This window comes from Lissotriton helveticus, chromosome 2_1 (assembly GCF_964261635.1).
Source record: "Lissotriton helveticus chromosome 2_1, aLisHel1.1, whole genome shotgun sequence".
In the NCBI taxonomy this organism is placed as follows: domain Eukaryota; kingdom Metazoa; phylum Chordata; class Amphibia; order Caudata; family Salamandridae; genus Lissotriton; species Lissotriton helveticus.
The window spans coordinates 1,057,950,029-1,057,973,699 of NC_136059.1; the positions used below are offsets into that span (position 1 = coordinate 1,057,950,029).

Here is a 23,671-nt window from a genome sequence, read left to right on the forward strand (position 1 = left end):
GACTTCGGAGGTAGAGGCCTGGACCAACAAGTTCTCTGAAGTGGGGTACTGGGTGTGGAAACTGGGGTCCCTGGAATGGGGCAATGGTGGCGGGCAACTGTCCTATACAGACGCCCTTGTGCAGGGCTTGGACCAAGCCCTGAGTTCGACTTTAGGAAGGGCTTCATTGAATGGGAGTAGTGGTTTGATGGGGTAAACTGCTAGCTGAAGCACCTAGCATCAAGACGTTTGCCTTGACTGCCACTGAAGGCAGCTTAAGGTTCAGGACCTCAGCTGCCTTCCGCACCACAATTGTAAATGAGGCACTCTCCTCAGTACCCACAGCAGGGGGGAGACCAGACCATTGTCTGGGAAGGACAGGGTGCCCAAATATGAGGACCATGGCCTCGCAAAATTTGTGTGACTGGGTGGGGTCGCTCTGGTAGCTGGAAATTCTGGGAGACCCAGAGATGGCCCAGGCTCCACAACAGAACTAGGTCTTGAGTGCTGGTGCTCCCTCATCTGGTCAGTCGACGTCAACAGATTTAGCGAAGTCAAAGATGTCTTCAGCTTCTTGCACCAGTGGGATGTATCCAATTTTCCTGGCGACCTCGATTGAGACAACGGGTGCTTAGAGTGGCTCCATAAGTGATCTAGAGAACTTCCTCTCAACCGAGATCATGAACTTTGTGGCGTTGTGGAGCTTGAGGGTCCACTCCCTCAAGGCCTTGGTGTGCATGTTGCAGCAATCAATGCAGGTGCTGGTGTTGTGACTACGCTCCAAACAGCAGAGGCACACCAAATTTGGGTTTGTCACCGACATCTGAAACCAGCATTCCTAGCCGACACCCTGACGCATCAGGAAACAAAGGGCCTTATTTAGATCTTGGCGGAGGGGTTACTCTGTCACAACGGTGACGGATATCTCGTCTGCCGAAATACAAATCCCATAGGATATAATGGGATTTATATTTAGGCGGCTAGGGTATCCGTCACTGTTGTGACGGAGTAACCTGTCCACTGAGATCTAAATCAGGACCAAAGTCTTGAAAAACTCTAGAGAAAAAGTTGAAAAAAGGTCAGTCAAAAATACTGGTGTTAGCTCTTCTACGGATCTGACCTTTCTGGTGTGGAAAGAAAAGAACTGACATCAGTGCGGTCGGGTGGCATCTATATAGGCACCGTGCATGTCCCTTCAGGCACGGGTGATGCCATGCGGAGTCAAACAATGATATCTATCAGCGTGCAGGGGTACTGCTCATGAGAAATTTCCAGTTCCAGTCTGATGTCTGGGGATTATACTAAGGTAAGGAATCTGCGGCTAGAAGTCTCTATCAGATAAGCAAAACATTCTCCAAAAACAAAAACACGGTAAACATTACAACTTTAATTCAAACACCATGCACTGATATGCTTACCGTGGCTTCCTCTGGAGTTCTAAAATTGATTATTTTTCCAAATTCTTTGGCATGAAACACGGACTTCACTCTTTCCTACAGAACAAAGAATTTTTCATTTAAGAAGGAGGAACTCATTTGGCTAAAAATGGCATTTATACTAGTCCTGTCGAGTGTATGGTTCTGGACTTCAAAGTTGTTTTCAGTCAAACATGGGACAAGACAGACATTATTACCTAGTTTCCCATTTCCTGTCCCTTTCCTTACAGTATGAGGTTTTTCATATCATAAAGGAAACACCATTTTTGTTTCCTAAAATAAACAACATCAGCTCCATTTTGTTTCTCTCCCAAACTGTACCGGCCTTTACTGGGAGGCACCAGGTAGAAATTACAATGGCGTTTTTACATAGAAAAAGGCCATTTACCATTTCTTAACGGGTTGAAATAGCAATTTGACCCGTTAACAAATGCTAAATGACTGTACATCTGGCCCTTGGAGACTGAAATGTATGCAGTGATTGCAGAATCTGATGCATTATATATTGGACTAAGTATTACTTGCCAAACATGAAAGGATATTGAAAGTGACTGACAAGTTCCATGACTATATAGAGGGAGGAGGTCGAAGGCAGAGTGCCTTTATAAGGTTAAGAACTCCAAAGTGCCTTGAAATATCCTTATCATGTACGGAAAGGGGTACTTTATTTTAAATACATTGGTGCACTGTCACCTTCCCCACAAACCACTTAAATCATTGGTGCGTAGTTCTTTCATATGAAAGATAGAGAGCATGTTTGCATACATGAAGAATACAAATAGAATCTCTAGAACAAAATAAACACTTCAAAAAAGCTGTTAAATATTTGTTGCAAAATGATATTAGAAGAAGTTAAATACAAGTTAGTTTTTTTGTAAACAAAAAAGAAAATAAGGCATAGTAGAAACACGCAAAAAGATTTTAACCCTTCTATAATTATCTAAGGAGTGTAAAAGTACAAGTTACTTACCTTCGGTAACGATGTATCTGGAAGAGACAGTTCTAGCCACAGATTCCTTCACGTAGAATTATCCTGACGGTTGAGACTGGATTCGGAAACCTTATGCCACAGCATCCCTGCGCCCCGGGGGCGGGGCGGCATCACGCGACTCCACCCAGGCGTTGTCCGCGTACGTGACGTCAGCGAGGTCACACAGGCCCCACCTCGGCGCGCCAGTTTTCTTCTGAGAACTTTTCCGCATCCAAACGCGGAGCCACCAAACAAAAAACTGTGGGAGCATGGGAACAGTGTGCGAAAGAGTATAAAAAAGAGGAAGACACCATAAGGAACAGTGCAACACTGCAGTGTCCAAGGGCAGGGGCAGAAGGAAGAACAGAGCAGAGCCCTGAGCAGCCATCCTGCCAGTATGTAGACAGCCCCCCCCCCCTTTCCCACAGAGACAAGGAACCTGCCTAAAAAGTCATGACACATGTAGCAGGCCTACAACCCTCATCCCGAAACAAGGAAGGGGAGCCAGTCCCAAAACAGACAGGAACCACCAAGCCATCCCGGCATAGAGGGCAACCATCCCCCAAGGAACAAGGGTGAGGCACGACCAGAAGACCCCAACTCAGAGGTTAGCAGAGGGGCCAGGACCCCTAGCAGCAAGAGGAAGGGAAGGGAGGGGAGGGCAGAGATGGAAGGCAAACCTCCCCAACCTAGAGCAGCCAGCGCAGCGGGGCACAGGAGCACTGTAACTCCATCGTCCAAAGAACCAAAGAGGAGGAATGAACAGCAACAAGACGGAGCCACCGCCAAGAGAAAAGAAGGCACTCACAGGAGACATAGCCCCCACCGGGAGTCGAGTACCGAAGACCAGCCCAGGGGTCCTCCCAGAACGGGGAGGAAGGGCAGGCTGTGAAGGAATCTGCGGCTAGAATCGTCTCTACCAGATACATTGTTACCGAAGGTAAGTAGCTTGTACATCTGATAGAGACTACTAGCCGCAGATTCCTTCACTTAGAATAGATACCCTAGCAATACCCACGGGGAAGGAGGGTCCGAGAAAGGATCCCACCAGGCAGACAGGACAGAGGGTTCCACAGGAGATCAGACCTGCAGACCAGGGAAGTAACCTTGTCCAGGCAAAAGGACCCCCACAAGCCGAACACCAGCAACCCCAAGATGGATGTAGGAGGAAGAAGGGAGACTGAAGAGGCCCGTACATTCACAACAGAGGAACGAAGGGCAAGGCCGGAGAAGCCGAAGCACCCCACTCCACCTCCAAGGTAACAGAACTTACATCCAATGCCAGGACAGGCAGAGAAACAAGAAGAAGAAAAAGCCTAGAGGGCCCAAGGAAAAAAGGGAAAGAAGGTGAGCCCACCCAGAGGGAAGGCAACAGGCCAGCCAGAATGGCATCGATAGCCATAAGCCGCCAGAAGCAAGAAGAACACAGAAGCATCCCAGCTCTCAGGACAAGAGCAAGAAGGAGAGGAAATGCCCGGACACACCACTACAAGGAGCCGCGCACACGACCTCAAGAAGCAAAAGCAACATACAGAAACGCCATAGAGAACAGGCACCCGAAGGCGACCAGAACTCCCAAGTAGAGCTTAGCTATATTACAGCTACCACTACCCCACATAGGGTTCGTTAAGCCCCAAGACATGGGAACCCTCTTTGGAAGAACTTCCGCAGCAGAGGAAAAAACAAAAGAGTCACGGGGAAAAACACCCCCGCGGAAGGCTTGACAAGCCGCCCAAAGAAAAAAAACAGACGGCCTAATCTCAGGGCCAAGTCTGTGTAACAACTCTAGCAAAAACACACCTAGTCAACAAGGGGCCGTCCAGCAGTCAACAATGCCAACGCCCCAGCAAGGCAACCGGCCCAAGAAGGTCCAGAACCAGCTCAACTCAGCAGTCACTGAGGAGGAGAAGGAGGAGGAGGAGAAGGGAGAGGAGGACGGAGCCCTGCCAGGAACCTTTGGATGGCAGAGTCAGCCGGGGCATGGAACAACAGGCTGCCATTAAACGGAAGATCAATTAGCCGTTCCCGAATATTTTCAGGGAACATGCCGTCCTGAGGCCAAGCATGTCGACGGAGGGTGACTGAGGAAGACATGGCCCGGCCCAGCACCTCCGAGATGTCCAGAGCGGAGCGGAGAATAAATGACGCTAGCTCCCGGCCATCCAACGCATGATGCCGTAAGTCCACCTGAACAGTCTCTTGAGAAGCTTAAGATCCCAGAGACTCAGCTGAGTTCCACAAACAAGAGGAGGCTCTAGCCAATACACACAAGGTGTTAAGGGCCTGCAGGGCAGCGCTGGTTGAGGCGAACATGTTGCACCCCCAAGAGTCCAGCCATCGAGCCTCACGGGATGGCGGGGTCAACAGCGGCGGAAGGGAGGGAAAAGCAGTCCACAAAAGTGGACTGGAGGCAGAGGGGTGGAGGGAAAGGCACGGCGGATCACGTGGTGCCGGGAGATGCCGGTGCAGAAGATGTTGAGGCACCGGGTCCCCTGAGGCAGGATGCCTCCAAGCCCCCGTCAAGGAAGAAAGGATGGAACCTTCAAAGGGAAGCAAGATTTCCCTCCCACCCGAGCCCTGGTGGAGGACCTCCAATACATTGTCTGCCGGAAGAGAGCCACCGGGTCACCCATACGCAGGATGCACGCAGCCGGGGACACTGCATGAGCTAAGGCCGCACCTGGCTCCGTAGGGCCCCACGGTGGGGAAAGCAGCTCCTCCGTGGGTGACGGCTGCAACCTAAGACGGCCGTCCCCGAGACCAAGCGGAACGGTCAAGGACCAGACCTGAAAGTCAGAAGGAGCCGCAGAATGAGGGACCTGCCGCTCTTCTGACGAACACTTCTGCCTCAGGAAGGGCAGGGAGCTGGTGAAAAAGACACCACATGGCGACCAGTCTCCGGGGAGGACGACACCAAAATACAGGCCGCCTCCGGAGAAGAAGGAGCGTCTGAAGACAAATCCGCGATATGACCCCTGCGCTGAGCCGTAGAGTCCGCAGCCTGAGGCAGGTTGTCTGCACCATCTGGCATTACCGGACACGTTTCCTCCAAGTCACCCCGGAGTGGAGACCGGAGTGGAGCCGGAGTCGAACTGGCTCAGGGGCCACTGTCAAGGTTGACAACTGCGCGTGGGAACGAGACGTGCTTGGGGAGTGGCACGAAGCCCTCCGCCAGCCGCGGCCCTGAATGAGGCGTAGCTCGCTCGGCAACCCATGAGGCAGTGCCAGGGACGATTCAACCTCCGACTCGCCCTCTGTTGAGGCAGCCGCCTCTGGGGAGTGACAAGAGGGGCCCAGGGAGGGGCGAGGGGTCCGCACCCAGCCACGACCAGGAGTGGGACGAGGAGGGTGCACCGACCCCTGTGGCTCCACACAGACCAGCTGCTGCCGGTGCCGGTCACCTCGGCCTTAGACAGGACCACCTTGTCATAGGACCGAGAGGGGCTCGGGGATGCGACCTGAGCCCCGGCGACCTCCTGCGACACCACAGGGACTCCTGCAAGAGTTTGCGGGGAGGCAGAGATGCCGTGGACTGAAGGCAGTGCCCCAGAGGAGCTGCAACCCAACAGCACCACATCCTCCAAGCCTGGATCTGAATCAGTCAGCGCCGGGGCCGGAGTCACCGGCTGCGTCACGGAGGGCCCTGCGAGAAGCGAGGGGTCCGCCGATGCCCCAGGAGGGGAAGGAGGAGAGATGCGAGCGAGGCCTGCAAAGCCGCCGCGTTTGTCTCCAACTGGACTCTCGACGCCCCAACATCGGGAAAAGGTGGATAGGACGACACTTGGGGCCGCTTCACCCGCGGAGAGTCCCTGCCCCCAGAAGGCCGGAACCCAGCCCCCGGGGACAAACTGTGACACTTACCCACCGGGGAGCGACGCTCATGTGACATCGGAGAAGGGAGGGGACCACAACCACGGCCGAACCTGAAGCCATCCGCCGAAGCAGACCGAGGGGAGGACGTTGACCTGGAGAGACGCGCCGAGAGAAGTTTCATGCGGCACTCCTGCCGTGACTTCGGCTTCAACTGCTGACAGGCCTCGCAGTCGGTGGTGCCGTGATTCACCCCCAAACACCACATACAAATGAGTGAGGGTCCGTTGCCGACATAAGACGCCTACAAAACGTACAAGTTTTGAAGCCCGAAGGCATTCGCACACTGTTCCACCAAAAGAATAGAGATAAAAGGGGCCCGAAACAGGCCAGTAGCAAGGACCGGATCGGAAAAGAAAAAAACTGACATAGGCAGGTCTGGGCGGGTCTTCTGTGACCTGGCAGACGTCATGTGTGCGGATGACGCCTGGGCAAAGTCGCGTGTTGTTGTCCCGCCTCCGGCGCGCAGGGATGCTGTGGCAAAAGTTTCCCGGATCCAGTCTCACGCCTGGGGATAATTCTACCTGAAGGAATCTGCAGCTAATAGTCTCTATCAGATGCAGGATTCAGTGAAGCACTTTTTTCAGATGCAGTTGCTTGGAAGTATGGAAGTGGTCCTGATGCAAAGGATAAAGGATGCTGAAGATGCTATGGATGTGATGCGATCGACGAGGTCTTCCTGCAGCTACTCCTTGGTCCACGAAGAGAGTGAGTCAGTCCTGGTCACAGGGTCAACATCCCTCGAGGTCTTGTTGCTGCTGGTAGGAATCCAGTTGCCTCTGGGCTACCATTCACCCAGTAGCACGGTAACAGCCAAATCCTTCCCTGGGGAATAACTCAGCTTCTGGGCAACCAAGCTGCACTCTGACTACTATCCCGGACTCAGCTAACGCGGGTGTTGTTTTGAGGGTTGGGTCCAGCCCTTTCTGGGAGTTGTTAGCACATCCCCTTAGGAGGGCAGGACGCTGCTCTGGCTCAAGATCCTTGTGTAACCTTTAAGGGCACAAGAGACTGAAGGTAACAAAGTACCAACTTTATAAAAGATGCACACTGTTGCTTGTTACATTAATTTTGACCTGAAAATCAAGTTGTGCTTAATGTAATGAACTGTTTGATACCTTGGACTATCAACTTTGGTTGCATCGTTCAGGAGATAGCACAGCTGAGGGGTCACAGTGTAACCTTGTACTAAAAGGATGAGCAAATCCTTCCACAGTAAAGAATACAAATTAACGGTTTCACGTTTTTACTGCTAAACATTCAAACCTCAAGTTCTGCCTGTGAAATGTGCCGCACCCTGCCTTAGCTTTAGGTAGGCCTATCATAAGGGTGACTTACATATTGTGGAGGGAGGTTTGGTTTTCTATTGCTTTAAATGGCAAAGTCGGTCTAGCAGTTTAAAACTGCTGTTCCTGTCAGCAATTGCAGACTGGGAGACTCGTTTTCCCTGTGTCACACCCAGGGTAGCAGAACCAGTGCTGCAATCCTGTGGTGACTCTCTTACTTACATGCCCTGAATATCATACTCAAGGTAAGTTAGCCTATGCCAATTGGGTATAGCCAATGTAACATATACGTTTTGGTGTCAGGACACTGGAAATGAGGTCTGGTAAGCAGGCTTCAGTGCTTTCTCAGAGTTGAAAACCCAGCAGCATTAGTCAGAAAACTTGGGGGTGGCCGTACAAAAGAGGCATTTACTTACATTATTATTGGCATCCAAGCCTGATTCCAAACACTTTACAGATCCACAGATTATCTCAGCAATTGGTCTATCAAACTTCTTCCCTATGGAACCAGACATTTTTAAACAACTAGCTTTATCCATAAAATTAGGATCACTGCTTGCTCCTTGCCCCACTGAGGTCTTCAATCAGGCCATTGATACTGTAGGTTCTGCTTTAACAAACTTTTGTAATTTATCTTTTATGGAAGATGAGGTCCCCCCACATTGGATATCAAGTTTGGAAGCAAGCTCTAGTCTTGTCCCTTCTAAACAAACTATTTACCGATAGTATTTCTGTCAATTACAACTGTCCGATCTTGTTACTTGCCTTTCTCATCAGGGTATTAGAAAAGGAGGTAAACGCACAATTTTTTACCTTTCTAGAACTGAATGACATTTTTGATTTGACACAATCTGGTTTCAAGGATATTACAGCCCTAATGTCCATCCGTGATGACATTTGTACACTGCACCCTTGTCCTACTTGACCTTTCGCAAGCCTTCAACATGGTGACCCATAAAATCCTTATGAAGTGTCTCTCCCAGGCAACTTTAAAAGGCAAGGCCGTGGACTATCATTATTATTTAGTTCACTTTACTTTTGACGCTGCTAATGAACAAAAACAGGAATAGAATCAATGGCACTTTAAAGGAAGGCTGATGCTGCACAAAGAAAGAGGTGGCCAAAGACAAGTTTCAGGCATGTCATCAGGATAATGCACTGTGATTGCTTACTTTTTGGACTACACTTTTCCCGATGTTGTTAAGAAATGTCGTTTCCGTTTTTCTCTGTTGGCTGCTGTAGGAGAATAAAACGAAGATAGGCAGCATTCTTGCCTCGTTTCCTTAACAGACAACTTTCCTTCGCAACAGCTAGTAAATTTTGCATTCCCTTGGCATTCAAAATACGATTTTAATATGTAGAAGCCCAATAGACTTGCAAGTCAATCAGATTTTTGGAATTCTGACTAAGTATTCATACTACAGCATGGTCATTAGGAATTATTAATCTAAGAAAATGAAAAGACACTGATGTTCTCACTTGAATTTCCCTCACCCCGGTACTCAACATCGTGCTTCGCTGGTAGTGAGCTCAACCACTTTCTTTAAGCTTGTGTTGATTCTCAAATGATGTGAATGCAGACAGAATAAAATTGTCTCTATGCAAAACCTGCACATGATCACTAAAGATTAGTTGAACAGCTCAAATTAAGGCGAATGATCCTCTCCAATATTGGTGGGTTTTATGTCCTCTAATTTCATGTCTCTTCCTCTAGCCTAATTTCTTTTTGTTATATCTAAAAACTATTACACCACTTTCCCTGTTTGTTTTGTACTCTTGCAGATGTAGGTTTCTATATGGGTAATCTGCCACAGCTGCAGGTAAGTTTGTTACGTAGACTTTGAGAGGCAATTCATGGTGGACCATGAAAGGGAGAAAAACAGATTTCCCCAGCGATCACAGGACTGGAGACCATATGAATGTAATCCACACTGTATCACAGCCAGATCTGTTCTTTTGCTATTAAATGACATTCACCTACCCTAGAACTGCTCACATTATGTTTCAAGATTGATTCGTTAAGTCCTAGCAAGCTATTTCTCCCACCTTACCACACACATTCATCACTGAATGTCGCTCCTGTCCTTGCCCATTCGTTCTTCTTGGTCTTGTGTGAGGACAGGCTCTGTATAAGCTCCCTGATCCCTCACTCATTATGTAGAAAATGTCCCTTTCTTGCCCTTGTCTTCTTCTTGTGCTTGTGTCCCTGTTCTCTTTGTCTCCATGAAATGTGTTTTCCCACAGGCTCGCCATTTCAACCTCTCACTTATAAACAGATTGGAGAAGGCAACGTATACATCGGATAGTATTTGGTAAGGGAAAGACAACCTCAAACTGTGATTAATGTGCGAATTACTTACCTTCGGTAATGATGTATCTGGTAGAAACGATTCTAGCCGCAGATTCCTTAACAGAATTATCCCCAGGCGTGAGCCTGGATCTGGAAACTTTTTTGCCCAGCATCCCTGTGCGACGGGGGAACGGCATCACGTGGCTCCACCCACGTACTTGACGTCAGCAAGGTCACATAAGTCCCGTCCCCAGCACGCCTAAGTCAGTTTTCTTCGGAGAACTTTTCCGCGCCACAACACGGAGTCATCAGACAAAACTGTGGGAGGAGAAGAGGAAGAAGAAGGAGGAGGAAGAAGAAGAAGAGGAAGAAGAAGGAGAAGGAAGAAGAGGAAGAGGAGGAAGAGGAGGAGGAGGAGGAGGAGGAGGAGGAGGAGGAGGAGGAGGAAGAGGAGGAAGATGTGGAGGAGGAGGAGGAGGAGGAAGAGGAGGAGGAGGAGGAAGAGGAAAAGGAAGAGGAGGAGGAGCAGCCAACAGAACCACAGCCTCCACAATGAGAACTCGAGTGGCCATAAAACACACAGAACTAGAACCACAAGGGCGACTTGGCCCAAAGAGAAGAGAATCACAAAAGCTAGCGAATCTCACCAGTCACTGAGGGGGAGAAGGAGGGGGAGGCCTAAGCCCCTCCAAAAACCTCCAGATGGCCGATTCCGCCGGGGCATGGAACAAAAGGGAACCAACAAAAGGAAGATCCACCAGCCGTTTCCACACATTTTCAGGGAACACACTGTCCCTAAGCTAAGCATGGCGGCGAAGGGCCACTGACTAAGCCATGGCACGACCCAACACCTCCGAGATATCCAGAGCGGAGCGAAGAATAAACACCGCCAGCTCCCGACCATCCAACGTATGGTGCCACAAATCAATGCCAGCACCCTCTTGAGAAGTTGCGGATCCAAGGGACTCCGCCAAGTCCCACAAACACAAGGTGGTAGTGAGCTCAACCACTTTCTTTAAGCTTGTGTTCATTCTCAAATGATGTGAATGCAGACAGAATAAAATTGTCTCTATGCAAAGCCTGCACATGATCACGGCCCTCAAAGCCGCACCGGTTAAAGCAAACATATTGCGGCCCCAAGAGTCCAGCCAATGGGCCTCCCGGGAAGGTGGAGCCATCAGCGACGGCAAGGAAGGAAAGGTGGCCCGCAACAAGGGCCGACTAGCAGATGGGTGGAGGGAAAGACACGCTGGGTCATGCAGCGCCGGAAGGTGTAGATGAAGAAGGTGTTGGGGCACCGGATACCCCGTGGCGGGGCGTCCCCAAGTCCCCGTCAGAGAGGAAGTGAGCGCACCTGCCTCCGTAGAGCCCCGTGGAGGAGAAAGCAGCTCCTCTGTGGGCGATGGCAGTAGGCTAAGACAGCCGTCTCCGAAGCCAACCGGAGTGGACAAGGGCCAAGCCTGAAAGGGAGAGACAGGAGCCGAAGAGTGGGGGACCTGTGGTTACTCTGGCGAAGGCCGCGGCGACAACAAGGAGCCTTCTTTTGATGACGCCAGGGAGAATGCCACGACGGGGCAGCCCGTCTCCGGTGAGCACGACACCAGCAGGCGCACAGCCTCTGGAGAAGAGGGAACGTCCAAGGACGAATCCACAATTTGACGCCTGTCCAGTACAGTAGAATCCGCAACCTGGAGCGAGGCGTCGTCGTCGTCGTCATCCAACACCACAGGAGACACTGGACAGGCCACCACCTCTCCACCCGACACCGGGGACTGGGGTTGGGACGGAGCAGAGGTGGTCAAAGGGCGGCGCCGGAACGGCGCCGACTCAACCTCCAACGAGACAGCTGCCTGCGTGGAGGAACGAGAAGCCACTGGAGAGCGACAAGGAGTCCCCCACCAGCCTCGCCCCATGGGGTGACGAGAGAGGGTCACCAACCCCCAAGGCTGCGCCAGGTCCGACTCAACCTCCGGCGAGACATCCGCCTGCACGGAGGGACGAGAGGGACCAGGGGACTCACAAGGAGTCCCCCACCAGCCCCATCCACGAGGGGACAAGAGGGGCCCACTGACCCCTGTGGCGTCGCCGGCCCGACTCAACCTCTGACGAGGCAGCCGCCTGCGTAGAGGTACGAGAAGGCCCCGGAGAGGAGCGAGAGGTCCCCTTTCAGCCACGACCCAAAACGGGTCGCGAGGTGTCCGCCAACCCCTGTGGTGCCACCAGGGCCAGCAGCTGCCGGCGCCGTAGTGGCGTCACCTTGGCCTTAGACAGGACCACCTTGTTAAAGAACCGAGAGGGTCTCGGGGAAGCGACACGAGTCCCTGGGACACCACAGGGATACCCGTAGGAGTTTGCGGTGAACCAGAGGCGCCGTGGTCTGAAGGTGGGAACCCCGAGGGGCCGCACCCCATTAGCACCACATCCTCCGAGCCTGGATCTGGACTAGCCGGCACTGGGGCCGAAGCTACCGGCGATGCCGCAGAGGGCCCCGCACCACGCAAGGAGGAGGAGGAGGAGAAGCCAGCGAGGCATGCAAAGCCGCCTCATATGTCTCCATTTGGGCTCTCGATGCCCTCTCACTGGGGAACGGTGGATAGGGGGATGACACACGGGCCACATCACCCGTGGAGAGCCCACGCCCCCAACAGGCCGGAAACCAGCCCTCGGGGACAAGCTGCGACACTTACCCACCGGCGAGAGACGCTCTTGCCGCACTGGAGAGGGATGAGGACGACAACGATGCCGGACGCTCCGAGAACTGTCCGCAGAGGCTGAGCGAGGCGGCGAAGCCGATCTGGACATGCAAGCCGACAGAAGTTTCAATCGGAGTTCCCACCGCGACTTCAATCGCTGGCAAGCCTCCCAGTCAGTAGAGCCGTGGTCCACCCCCAAACACCACATGCAAATGAGGTGAGGGTCCGTCGCCAACATCAAGCGCCCACAAGACTTGAAGCCCGAAGTCATTTGCACACTGTTCCCACAACACACGAGGGAAAGAAGGGAAAAGCCCAAACAAGCCTGAGCATGAACCGGATCCACGTTGCACGCGGAAAAGGAAAGAACTGTTGTAGGCGCGCTGGGGCGGGTATTTTGTGACCTCGCTGACGTTATGTACGCGGGCGACGCCCTCCAGGAAATAGGGTGGACGACGAGTCGCCTAGATCGAGGGGAACTGCATGCCCTACTGCTACCCAAAAGTAAAGTCCCGCGTGAGTGTCACCCATTGCTCCGGGTCGCCCTCCTCTGCTGGAAGAAGGCTTTGGCTTACACGTCCGCAGCCCCGCCATATGCAGACAACATACCACTGCTCGGTATCCCGACACCACAGGGAAGACTCACTAGGCACGCCCTTAGAAACTGGACAACAACTGGAATCGAAGAGGTGGGTAGCTTCTTCGGTGACGACTTGCTGCTTGACCACCACACTTTCGTGCAAGTGACTGGGACTTCGGACAGACACTCCCTACTACACGCCACGATCTCACACTACATTAGGACGACTTGGGCGCCTCAACGCAATCGCCCAAAGCAACATGAACTAGTACATTTAATGCACTACATGGGAACTGGCGGGCATCTGGTACGGTGGCTGTATACCGGAATTAGGGCCCAGGCCGCAAAATCCATTGACACCCTACGAGAGCGCTGGTCCCGGGATACTGGGGAGGACTTCACGGACACAACGTGGAGGGTGGCTCTAGAACACCCAAGGAGGGTTTCCAGAAACGCGAAATTTAAATACATCCAGGCCATGATCCTCCATAGGGCATACCTCACCCCGAAGAGAATACACAAGATGTTCCCCAATGCCTCCCACCAATGCCCGAGATGTGGAACGGACGAGGCAGACTTCCTTCATATGCTTTGGTCATGCCCGAGATTGCGAGGGTATTGGAGTGAGGTCTGCCAGACGCTACGGGAGGTAACTCAGATACAGGTAAAGGAAAGTGCATTGTGTTGTCTGATTGGAGCCAGGACTCGCCCTAAGACATTGAAGCCTAAACTGAGATTTGTAGACTTGGCCCTACTCATAGCGATCAGAAAAATCACAATGCAATGGAAATCCCTGAGAGCGCCTAGGGAGGAGACATGGCGAACAGAAGTAGTGAAATGGGGTAGAGCGGAAAGCGCCACCCTCCGAAAGGAGGAAGAAAGAGGGAGGAGGAAAATCCCGCTGGCACTGGACTGGGAGACTATGCTCATTGCACTAGAGGGTGTCGACCAACCCCAGTCCCAGGACACTTGAACGCATCGAGGCCTGGGGACTTATATTAGAATGTGGGAAATGTTGAGATGTGCGGGGGTTGGATGGAGAACGTTTTCATGCAAATCCTGGCAGAGAGAGAACTGTGCTGGGGAGCACAGACCGACAGGACAGGAGGCTTTAAGCACCGAAGTTGGACGGGAGGGGGTGGGTTAGTTGGGGAGGACGGGGTGGGATGGGTCATTTTATGAAGCTCATTAATGTTACTGGGCTGGGAAGCAACGCCGAGCTATACACACCAAGGTTACAGCTGTTGAAATATAAGTACAGGTTGGGAGGAAAAAGAAAACCGTGATGTATGTCATGCTTATAGTAAATGTATGTTATGATGTAAATGTACACTCACGAATAAAGTTCTTTTAAAAAAAATTTATGCGGGCGAAGCCTGGGCGGAGCCGCGTGATGCCGTCCCCCTGGCGCGTAAAGATGCTGGCCAAAAAAGTTTCCGGATCCAGTCTCACGTCTGGGGATAATTCTACGTTAAGGAATCTGTGGCTAGTAGCTTCTATCAGATTGATGAGTTTTCTGGTTATTGGTTATCACTCTAATACCATCGAGCCATGATCATAGCATCAGCCTTACCTTGGCTTCAATCCGTAGTCTTCTTCCGCTAACAATGAAGGGTTCTTTGGTAAACTCATCAAAGGTGTATTGCCACTCACAGGTGAGCTGTCCAAACGTTCCTCTTGTCACGAACAAAACACCACTGGTATAATAATGAAAAACAAGGGAGACAAAACAGAACAGTGTATCAGAAAGCATCTAGTGCAGTTGTGCATTTGAACATGACAGGCTTAGGGCAGACAAAGCAAAAGAGAACCAACTACAGCATTCCCATCCCCTCTGAGATGAAATGCTGCAGTGAAGAAAGAACAGGAAGACGATTAGCCTGTGCATTTGCCTGGAAGTGGCAGGCAAAGTATGAGATAATAGGGAGTTACAAGTTGATTCTGCCCTGGGTATAAATTACTTGACGAGGATGTGATCTATAAACAAGCAAGTCTGGAGAAAACAGCAATTTACAACTGGTGAGGGTGCAATGGCCTACGACAGCTCAACCAGGCACCAGGCCTTAAACCTCAAGGTGAGCATAGTATAACATTTAAAAAGGCTTGTGCATTTAATCTATTATGAAAGATTAAAAACCTCCATTGCATACCAGAAGCAAGGTATGCGTGCTGACATTTTTTGCATTACAATCTCTTGACTTCATCCTAACTAGTTGTTAGGAAGGAGCCAATTATGAATAGAAGAGAAAGGCTAATATTGTCAGTAGTGTAAAACCATTTAGTTCGCCCATCTCCTTTTTGTCATTACCATCTGCCCATCTCTCTCTCTCTCTCTCTCTCTCTCTCCCTATTGAACTGATGGATCTCACTCTGAAACTCATAATGGTGCCAGCTATGACTTTTTCACAGATTGAGGCACTGTTTAAAATATGTACTGCACTACATGTTTGAAGTTGGCCTGGCATATGCTGTCCACTATTCTAGTGGGCACCTTGCATCAGTCCAAACGACCCTTATTGATGGTAGGTTTAAAGACAACCTATATAGAAAGCTATCCTAGTGGTAGCTGTGGAGAGAAGCCTTCTGGCTAAGTCTTGAAGGAATGTAAAGCAGCTTGTTTTACCAGCCTATAATCTTGTGAATTACCAAATGAAAGGAGAACCACACCAGGTATATATATATATATAAAATATATGTATTTAATCTAAACGCACAAGTTACTACTTGTGTAACGATATATCTGTAAGAGACATTAGTTAGTATTAGATTCCCTACCTTAGAATATCCCCAGGCGTCAGACTGGATCCGGAATTTTTTGCGTAGCAGTACCCTTGCGCGTCGGTAGGCGTTGTCTGCGGCTCCGCGTCCGTCGTCGGCGCCGTGATGACGTCGTCGGAGTACTTATACGCCGCCTCCGCGTGCTGACGTCAGTTCTTAGACACAGCTTTTCCGCGCCAGAAACGCATAGCCATGTTAAAAACCAACACTGGTGCCATTGAAACTAGGGCCCTGAAAGGGGACAACCCTAACCCTAGATATTGGTTCGCAGAACGGGGAGGATGGGTGGGTCGGTAAGGAATCTAATACTAACTAATGTCTCTTACAGATATATCGTTACACAAGTAGTAACTTGTGCATCTGAAAGAGACACGTTAGTATTAGATTCCTTACCTTAGAATAGATACCCCAGCAATACCAACCCCGGTGGTGGGTCTGTGTGAGAAGTTGGCCTGATATGCAGTGCTCACTATTCTAGTGATCACTATGTATCAGTCCAAACGACCCTTATTGATGATTGGTTGTAAGTCAACCTGATAGACCAGCTATCCTAGTAGCATGGACAAGAGCAGTCTTTAGGCTAAACTCTAGAGGGCGTGTTAAGCCAGCTGTTTTACCATCACATTTACCCCTTGAACACCAAGTGAAAGGACACCACACAAGTTGTTATGAAAATAAAGTATATTTATTTATAACAAGACTACCCTGAACTCTTTATGAGTCAGGGAGCTAAGCACAATACAAAACTCTTAAGAAAACACTTTAAGTTGCACAATTTACACAAATGCCCGAGGGGCACGAAAAACCATATACTACAAAAGTGGAATGCGAATTACTAGCAGGTAAGTAACTATTTTCAGAGGCTTTGGGATCGCTAGGACTAGACTACTGAACCTTTAGATTACAAGCAGGAGGCCTAGGGAGATCGGGTGCAGAGTGTGCACTCTCACGCGGGATGCGGAACAAAGTCTATGGAGGCTAGTAAATGCAAAGTTACAGTTATCGGACGAATCCGACTAGATAGGCTGAAAACGAAAAAGGATCTGGACACTTAGATAGTTAAGCTATGCTGGAGCACCGAAATGCTCAGGTTACCTAGCCCAGGGGCTGCGGCTGCATAGGTCTGAAAAGACGTCGGGAATCCTCGTTACAGTCTATGGAGCCTGAAAGAAGAAGTTGCTGGCAGGTGACCAGTGATGAAGTTCGATGTGATCCAAGCCTGGATCGATGAAGATGGATACCTGTAAGCAGAGGGGACCAAGTCCTGAATCACTAGCCAGTGATTAGGTGGGCACCAGGATGGCACCGGGCGAAGTCACCTCGACCAGGTGAGTGGGCGACGCTGGGCTCTGCAGTCTCTCGGACCAGGAGGCGTTGTCGGCGACCAGGATGGAGGTGCAAGCTGTCCCACGAAGGTGTCTGCTGTCGACCTCGCTGGACCCAGGATTGGGGCAACAACTCTTGGCAAATGCAAGCCCACGCGGTGGACTCAAAATGGCGTCTGGAGTGGACCAGGAGGGTCCGGGGTGCTCCTCTGTTGGAGGGGAGAAAGGGCCAGTCTGGAGCAACCAGACCAGCGGTGTTGTCGTCGTGGTTCGTCGTCAGAAGGGCCACTAGCCAACGGGCAAGTGACCTGGACAACGCGGTGAGCAGCAAAGAGCAGAAGGGCCCCATGCAGATCTCGTGGATGCTGGAGGGCTGGACTTCGGTGCTGGAGCTGCTCAGGGTTGGGGCTTCTCAAACCCCAAAGCACTCACTCGAGGATCCCTCTGTGGTCGTGCTGGGCAAGCGTCGTGCAGTCTTGAAGATGGCCGGTCCCTCGAGGTCTCGTCACACCCACGAATCTCAGCTGGGCTGATGATGCAGGTAAAGGTCAGAGGTGCCAGGGAAGCCGGTTCTCGTCGAGCTGGGCAGTCTTGATCCTGAGGAGAGACTTACAGCAAACCGCGATGCTTGGATGGTGCATGCGGGTGCAGGGTGGCTACTCCTTAGCCACAAGGGAGAGTCTTCAGAAGTAGTTCAAGAGTCCTTTCGTGGAAAGTAGTCAAGATTCAGAATTATCTAATTTGGAAGGGGGCCTGCTCCTACCTTTATTCTCAAAAAGTGGGCTGGCACGCGACTAGGTCCTGCCCATGGGTGGGACCAGGAAGGGGGGTGGTTACACCCCTCTCCCCTGCCGGACTTTCCCCAGCTCAGGGGCTGGTGTGCCCCTGGAACTGGTTCAAACCGGCCTATGCATAGTGAGCACCGGGGTGCCACTTGCAGTCACCTTCCTCTATAGCCCTGCCTACCTGGGATACACATAACCCTGTCTGGGATGGTGCTAGCACCGCCCCTTACAGGAAACCCTTTGTCCAAGCCTCCCGCGCTGGGAGGACTCCCAGCAGCAGGAGGGCAGACTTGTGTCTCGGTGGCAGCATCCATTTTGTGGAGCTGAGGCTATGTTCAACTTTAACCGGGGTTACAGGCTACCAACATGTCTTCTCCCTCTAGAGGGGTGGAATGCTACCCCCGTCGGCAGAACTGGCGAGGGGGTAGTATTCCAAAGCGTATGACACCTTACACGACATGTTTAGATAATGTCAGACCAAAGTTACCATAACCGCGAGGATTATAAGGCACTTAAGAGTATATGGTCTGACGCTATCATGGAAACGGCTACGGGATAGATCCCGAAAGCCGCAGACAGGCTCAGCTCATGCCAGAGCACCATCTCACACGATTCCAAGCACTCTGCCTTCAGGATTGTTAAGGCCTGCCATAGGAGTGACTGATAGGAGATCTGTGTGCCCATTCTAGGGTTTAGATATAGGTATACTATATCTAAAGCAAGGGGTGATTACACCACCTTGCCCCCAGCTGTCAAGCAGCCAGTTGTGTGTTTAGTCAGTCAGCCCAGGGGTGGCATAATACATGCTGCAGCCCCTGGGAGACTTCTGGGTGCACCTCTGCCCTGGGTACAGGGACTTGGAGAGGGCCCAGTGCCAATTTAGTACCTGGGTACAATTTGGAATAGAGAGAACAGCTAGGCTGTGGGTCTGATTAGCAGGCCCACAGCCAGGAAAAGTCGTAAACCAGTGAAGCAAAAAGCAAAAATCTGGGTGAACATAGGATTGCAGACCCTACTCTCCTACAGTCTGCAAGCCAATAATCACACCAGAAAGTCCCGGAGGACGGAACGGCCAAAGAAGCCATCCCTCCGGACTTGGCTGTCCAGGCAGTAGTGTCTTGCAAACGTGTGCAGCGATGCCCACGTAGCTGCCTGACAGATGTCTTGTAAGGGCACTCCCCTGCCCAGGGCAGTGGTAGTCGCCGTGGCTCGGGTAGAATGAGCCCGCAATCCAGCAGGAGGCTCCTCCCTAGCCAAGGAGTAGCATGCCTGGATACACAGGATGATCCACCGAGAGATGGTCCTCTTGTGCACCGCTTTCCCCTTCTTCGCGCCCACGTAACCAACAAAGAGTTGGTCATCCACCCGGAACTGGCGTGTGCGATCCAAGTAAAAAGAGAGCGCACGTTTTGGGTCCAGACGGTGGAGCCGCTCTTCCTCTTTAGAGGGATGCGGTGGCGGGAAGAAGGTTGGCAAGGTGATAGACTGCCGGATGTGGAAGGCCGTGACAACCTTGGGCAGGAAAGAAGGTTTGGTACGCAGCACCACTTTGTCCGGATGGACAGAAAGGAAAGGTGGAGTACAGGAAAGGGCCTGGAGCTCACTCACTCTCCTGGCAGAGGTGATGGCAACCAGGAAAGCAGTCTTCAAAGTCAGAAGGCGAAGAGGACAGTTGTGAAGTGGCTCAAAGGGAGCGCACATCAGAAATGTAAGAACCAGGTTCAAGTCCCACTGAGGCATCACAAACGGAACAGGAGGAAACGTGTGTGTGATGCCCTTAAGAAATCTGTTAACAATAGGGGACTTGAACAAAGAAGGTTGATCAGGCAGCCTGAGAAAGGCTGAAAGAGCAGAAAAGTAGCCCTTGATAGTGCCCAGAGCAGAGCCCTGCTGGGCAAGAGAAAGAAGGAAGAGAAGGACCTCAGAAAGAGGGGCATTGAGGGGATCCCAGCCTTTGCTGTGCACCATGCCACAAATCTGTTCCACCTGCAGGCGTATACCGACTTTGTGGAGGGACGCCTGGCTGCCAGAATGATGTTACAAACTTCAGGAGGCAAGTCAAATGGCCTCAACTGTCGCCGCTCAATCTCCAAGCATGGAGGTGGAGACTGGACAGGTTCGGGTGGAGGACCGTCCCCTGCTGCTGCGACAGAAGGTCCTCCTGAAGAGGCAGACGAACCGGGGGATCGACTGACATACTGAGTAGCTCTGGATACCAGTACCTTCTTGCCCAGTCCGGAGCCACAAGGATGACTTGGGCCCGGTCGCGCTTGATCTTCTTCAGCACTCTGGGCAGAATTGGTATTGGCGGAAAGGCGCACAATAGACCGCAACTCCACTCGCGACGAAAAGCGTCTCCGAGCGAGTGCCGCCTTGGAAATTCCAACGCGCAGAACTGATGACATTGCGCGTTCTCTTCTGTGGCGAATAGATCTAACCAAGGCTCTCCCCATCGCTGAAAGAGGCCTTGCGCCACGTCCGAGTGCAGACGCCATTCGTGATCCATCATGCACCGACGGCTGAGCTCGTCCACCCTGGCGTTCAGAGAACCTGCCAGGTGTTGAGCCACCAGGGTCACGCCCTGGCGTTCCAGCCATTGCCAAAGGCGAGGAGCCTCTTGACAAAGGATCCACGACCCCACCCCGCCTTGTTTGTTGCAGTACCACATGGCGGTGGTGTTGTCCGTGAACACCTGCACTACACTCCCCCGGACAGAGGGGAGGAATGCCTTCAGTGCTAGACGAATCGCCCTGAGCTCCAACAGGTTGATGTGGAGCCGGGTCTCCGCCGGAGACCAGAGGCCTCTGATCTCCGCCTCTCCCATGTGGCCTCCCCAGCCCTGGAGGGACGCGTCCGTCACAACTACGTGCTCCGGTTGGGAAAGGGAGAGGGATCTGCCGCTGACCCAATCGCGGTCCGTAAGCCACCACTGCAGCTGTCTCGCAGTGCCCTCCGAGATCAGGACGTGGTCGGACGGTTGCCCTGATGCTGGGCCCACTGAAACTTCAGGCCCCACTGCAGAGCCCGCATCCGCCACCTGGCGTGCTGCACCAGTAGGATGCAGGAGGCCATCAGCCCCAGAAGCCGCAGCGTCAACCTGACCGAAACCCGGGATAACGGTTGAAAGATGGGAATCAGAGCCTAAATATCCCGGACCCGCTGTTCGGGCGGATAAACCCGAAACCGCACCGAGTCCAGAACCGCTCCGATGAGAGGAGCTTCTGAGAGGGGCACAGGTGTGACTTCGGCACATTGATGGAGAACCCCAGCTGGTGCAGGAGGTCTGCCGTCGTCTGGAGGTGGCTGACGACTGTCTGGGGCGAGCCCGCCTTCAACAACCAGTCGTCGAGGTAGGGGAAGACTGAAACCCCTAACCTGCGCAGATGAGCTGCGACCACCGCCATCACCTTTGTGAACACCCGTGGGGCGCTGGTAAGGCCAAAGGGGAGCACGGTAAATTGAAAGTGCTCGTGGCCAACCATGAACCGCAGGTAGCGCCGGTGGGCAGGCAGGACGGGGATATGAAAGTAAGCGTCCTTCAAGTCCAACGCTACCATCCAGTCTCCTGGGTCCAGGGCAGCCAGGACCTGAGCCAGCATCTTGAACTTCTCCTTCCGGAGGAAGCCGTTGACGTTCCTTAGGTCCAAGATAGGGCGTAGGCCCCCTTTGCCCTTCTTGGGTACCAGAAAGTAGTGGGAGTAGCAATCACACCCTACTTCTGGCCCAGGAACGCGCTCGATGGCCCCCTTGGCCAAGAGGGCCGTAACTTCCTCCTGCAGAAGTCGCAAATGATCCCCCGATACACGGTGGTTCTGCGGTGGCATGGCTGGAGGAGTCGCCTCGAAGGGGAGGGAGTAGCCCCTTCGGACGATTTGCAGCACCCACCTGTCCGATGTGACAGTGCGCCAGTGGAGGTGGTGATGGCGAACCCTGCCCCCCACTGGCGTCACATGGGCCTGAAAGCACGGACTAGGAGGGTTTTGAGGCGGATGCTGCGGGGGAAGGTGTGGACTGACCTCGCCGCTGCCCCCGACCGCCCGGACGGCGGTTCCCACGGCCGCCACCACGTTGGGTATTGCCCTGCGGAGCGTGGCTGGCGGCGCGTGTGGGCGCACCCCTTCCGAGGCCACGAAAGGGGTGAAAGGCAGCCGATTGCTGGCGCTGGCCCGAGAGGCCCAAGGACTTGGCCGTAGCCCTGGAGTCCTTAAAGCGCTCAAGCGCATGGTCTGCCTTGTCGCCAAAGAGGCGACGGCCATCGAACGGCATGTCCATGAGCGTGCTCTGAACATCTGCCGAGAAGTTGGCGGACCTCAGCCAGGCGTGGCGTCTGACCGCCACCGTCGTTGCCATCGCTCTACCCAGCGAGTCAATGGTATCCAGCCCACACCGGATGGAATACTTGGCTGCATCCAGGCCCTCCACAAGGGCTTGGCCGAGTTTGGCCCGTACCTCCAACGGACACTGTGGCAGCACTTCCGCGACCTTATCCCACACAGAGTGGGTGTAACGTCCCAAGAGGCAGGCGGTGTTGGAAGACCGCAGTCCTAGACTAAGGGATGAGAAGATGTTCTTCCCATACTGGTCATACCTCTTGGATTCCCGGTCCGGCGGGGCAGACGGGAATGCGGTCTGGGAATTGGAGGCCTGGATGACCAGGCTCTCGGGGGTAGGGTGGGAGGACAGGAAACATGGGTCACCCGGGGCCGGGCGGTGGCGTCTGGCCACGTTCCTATCTACGGGCGAACCCGTAGCGGGCTTGGACCAAGTGCCCAGAAGAACGTCGGTCAAGGCCTCATTAAAGGGCAGCAGAGGCTCGGCCGAGCTTGACTGCGGTTTAAGGACCTCAGTGAGGAGGTTAGTCCTCACGGCCGCGACAGGGAGCTCAAGGCCCAAGGCGTTGGCAGCCCTCATCAGCACCGCACTATATGTAGCCCCCTCCTCCGAAGCCACGGTAGGAGGGGTGACAAACCCAGTGTCTGGAGAGGTGTCCAGGCCACTGGCCTCCCCAAGGTCTTCTGTCCAGTCCTCCTGAGACTGACACTCCCTGGTCAGAGGGTCCTCCGACCCCTCCCAGTCCTCTTCATCACCCATCTCCTGAAATTCAGGGTTTTCAACGAATGGGGCCTGTTCATAAAAGTGAAATTCACCAAACGACTTCTGGAGCGGCGCCCAACGGGGCCGTTCCGACGGCTGAATAGGAACGAAGGTAGGACCGGGGCCGCCCGAGGACGGCGCCGGAGGTGACACCTGAGGGTCCGACGCCGGGGAGGTCGTCAGATCCACCGGCGACGATCCCGAAGGAGGACCAGCGGCGTCCTGTGGCGCCTGACCCGAAGGCGCCGGCGGCGTCGGAACAACTGGACCCCTCGGCGCAGGGCCCAGAGGCGCCGGTGGCGTCGGGAGAACGGGGGCCTGCGGCGCGGGGCCCGAAGGCCGACCCGCTAGGGCCCCCAGACGGGTCCGCTGGGCCCGAAGGCGCTGCGGAGCCCGTCGGAGGAGAGAGTTTCCTCATGGCCATGAGGAAGCGCTCGATGTCCTCCGGCGTCGTGTTTAGCCCAGGGACCAGAGGGTGTGGAGCTGCACGCGGCGCCCGCGACTCCGACGGAGCCGCGTGGGCGGTGTCACCCGAACCCCCGGCCGCATCGCGCGAGCGTCGGGGGGAGTCCGAGGAGCGATGAC

General features: G+C 53.1%; 1 protein-coding gene across 1 annotated transcript in view; it reads right to left on the reverse strand.

The window, feature by feature from the left end:
* VPS13A (vacuolar protein sorting 13 homolog A) overlaps positions 1-23,671 on the reverse strand; it is a 2,196,319-nt gene that overhangs the window by 41,606 nt on the left and 2,131,042 nt on the right. Inside the window, exons 70-71 of the mRNA XM_078675860.1 lie at positions 14,678-14,801; positions 1,398-1,472 (exon numbers count right to left, since the gene is read on the reverse strand). Of these exons, the coding sequence (XP_078531986.1) occupies positions 1,398-1,472; positions 14,678-14,801 (199 nt within the window). The remainder of the gene's footprint in view (positions 1-1,397; positions 1,473-14,677; positions 14,802-23,671) is intronic.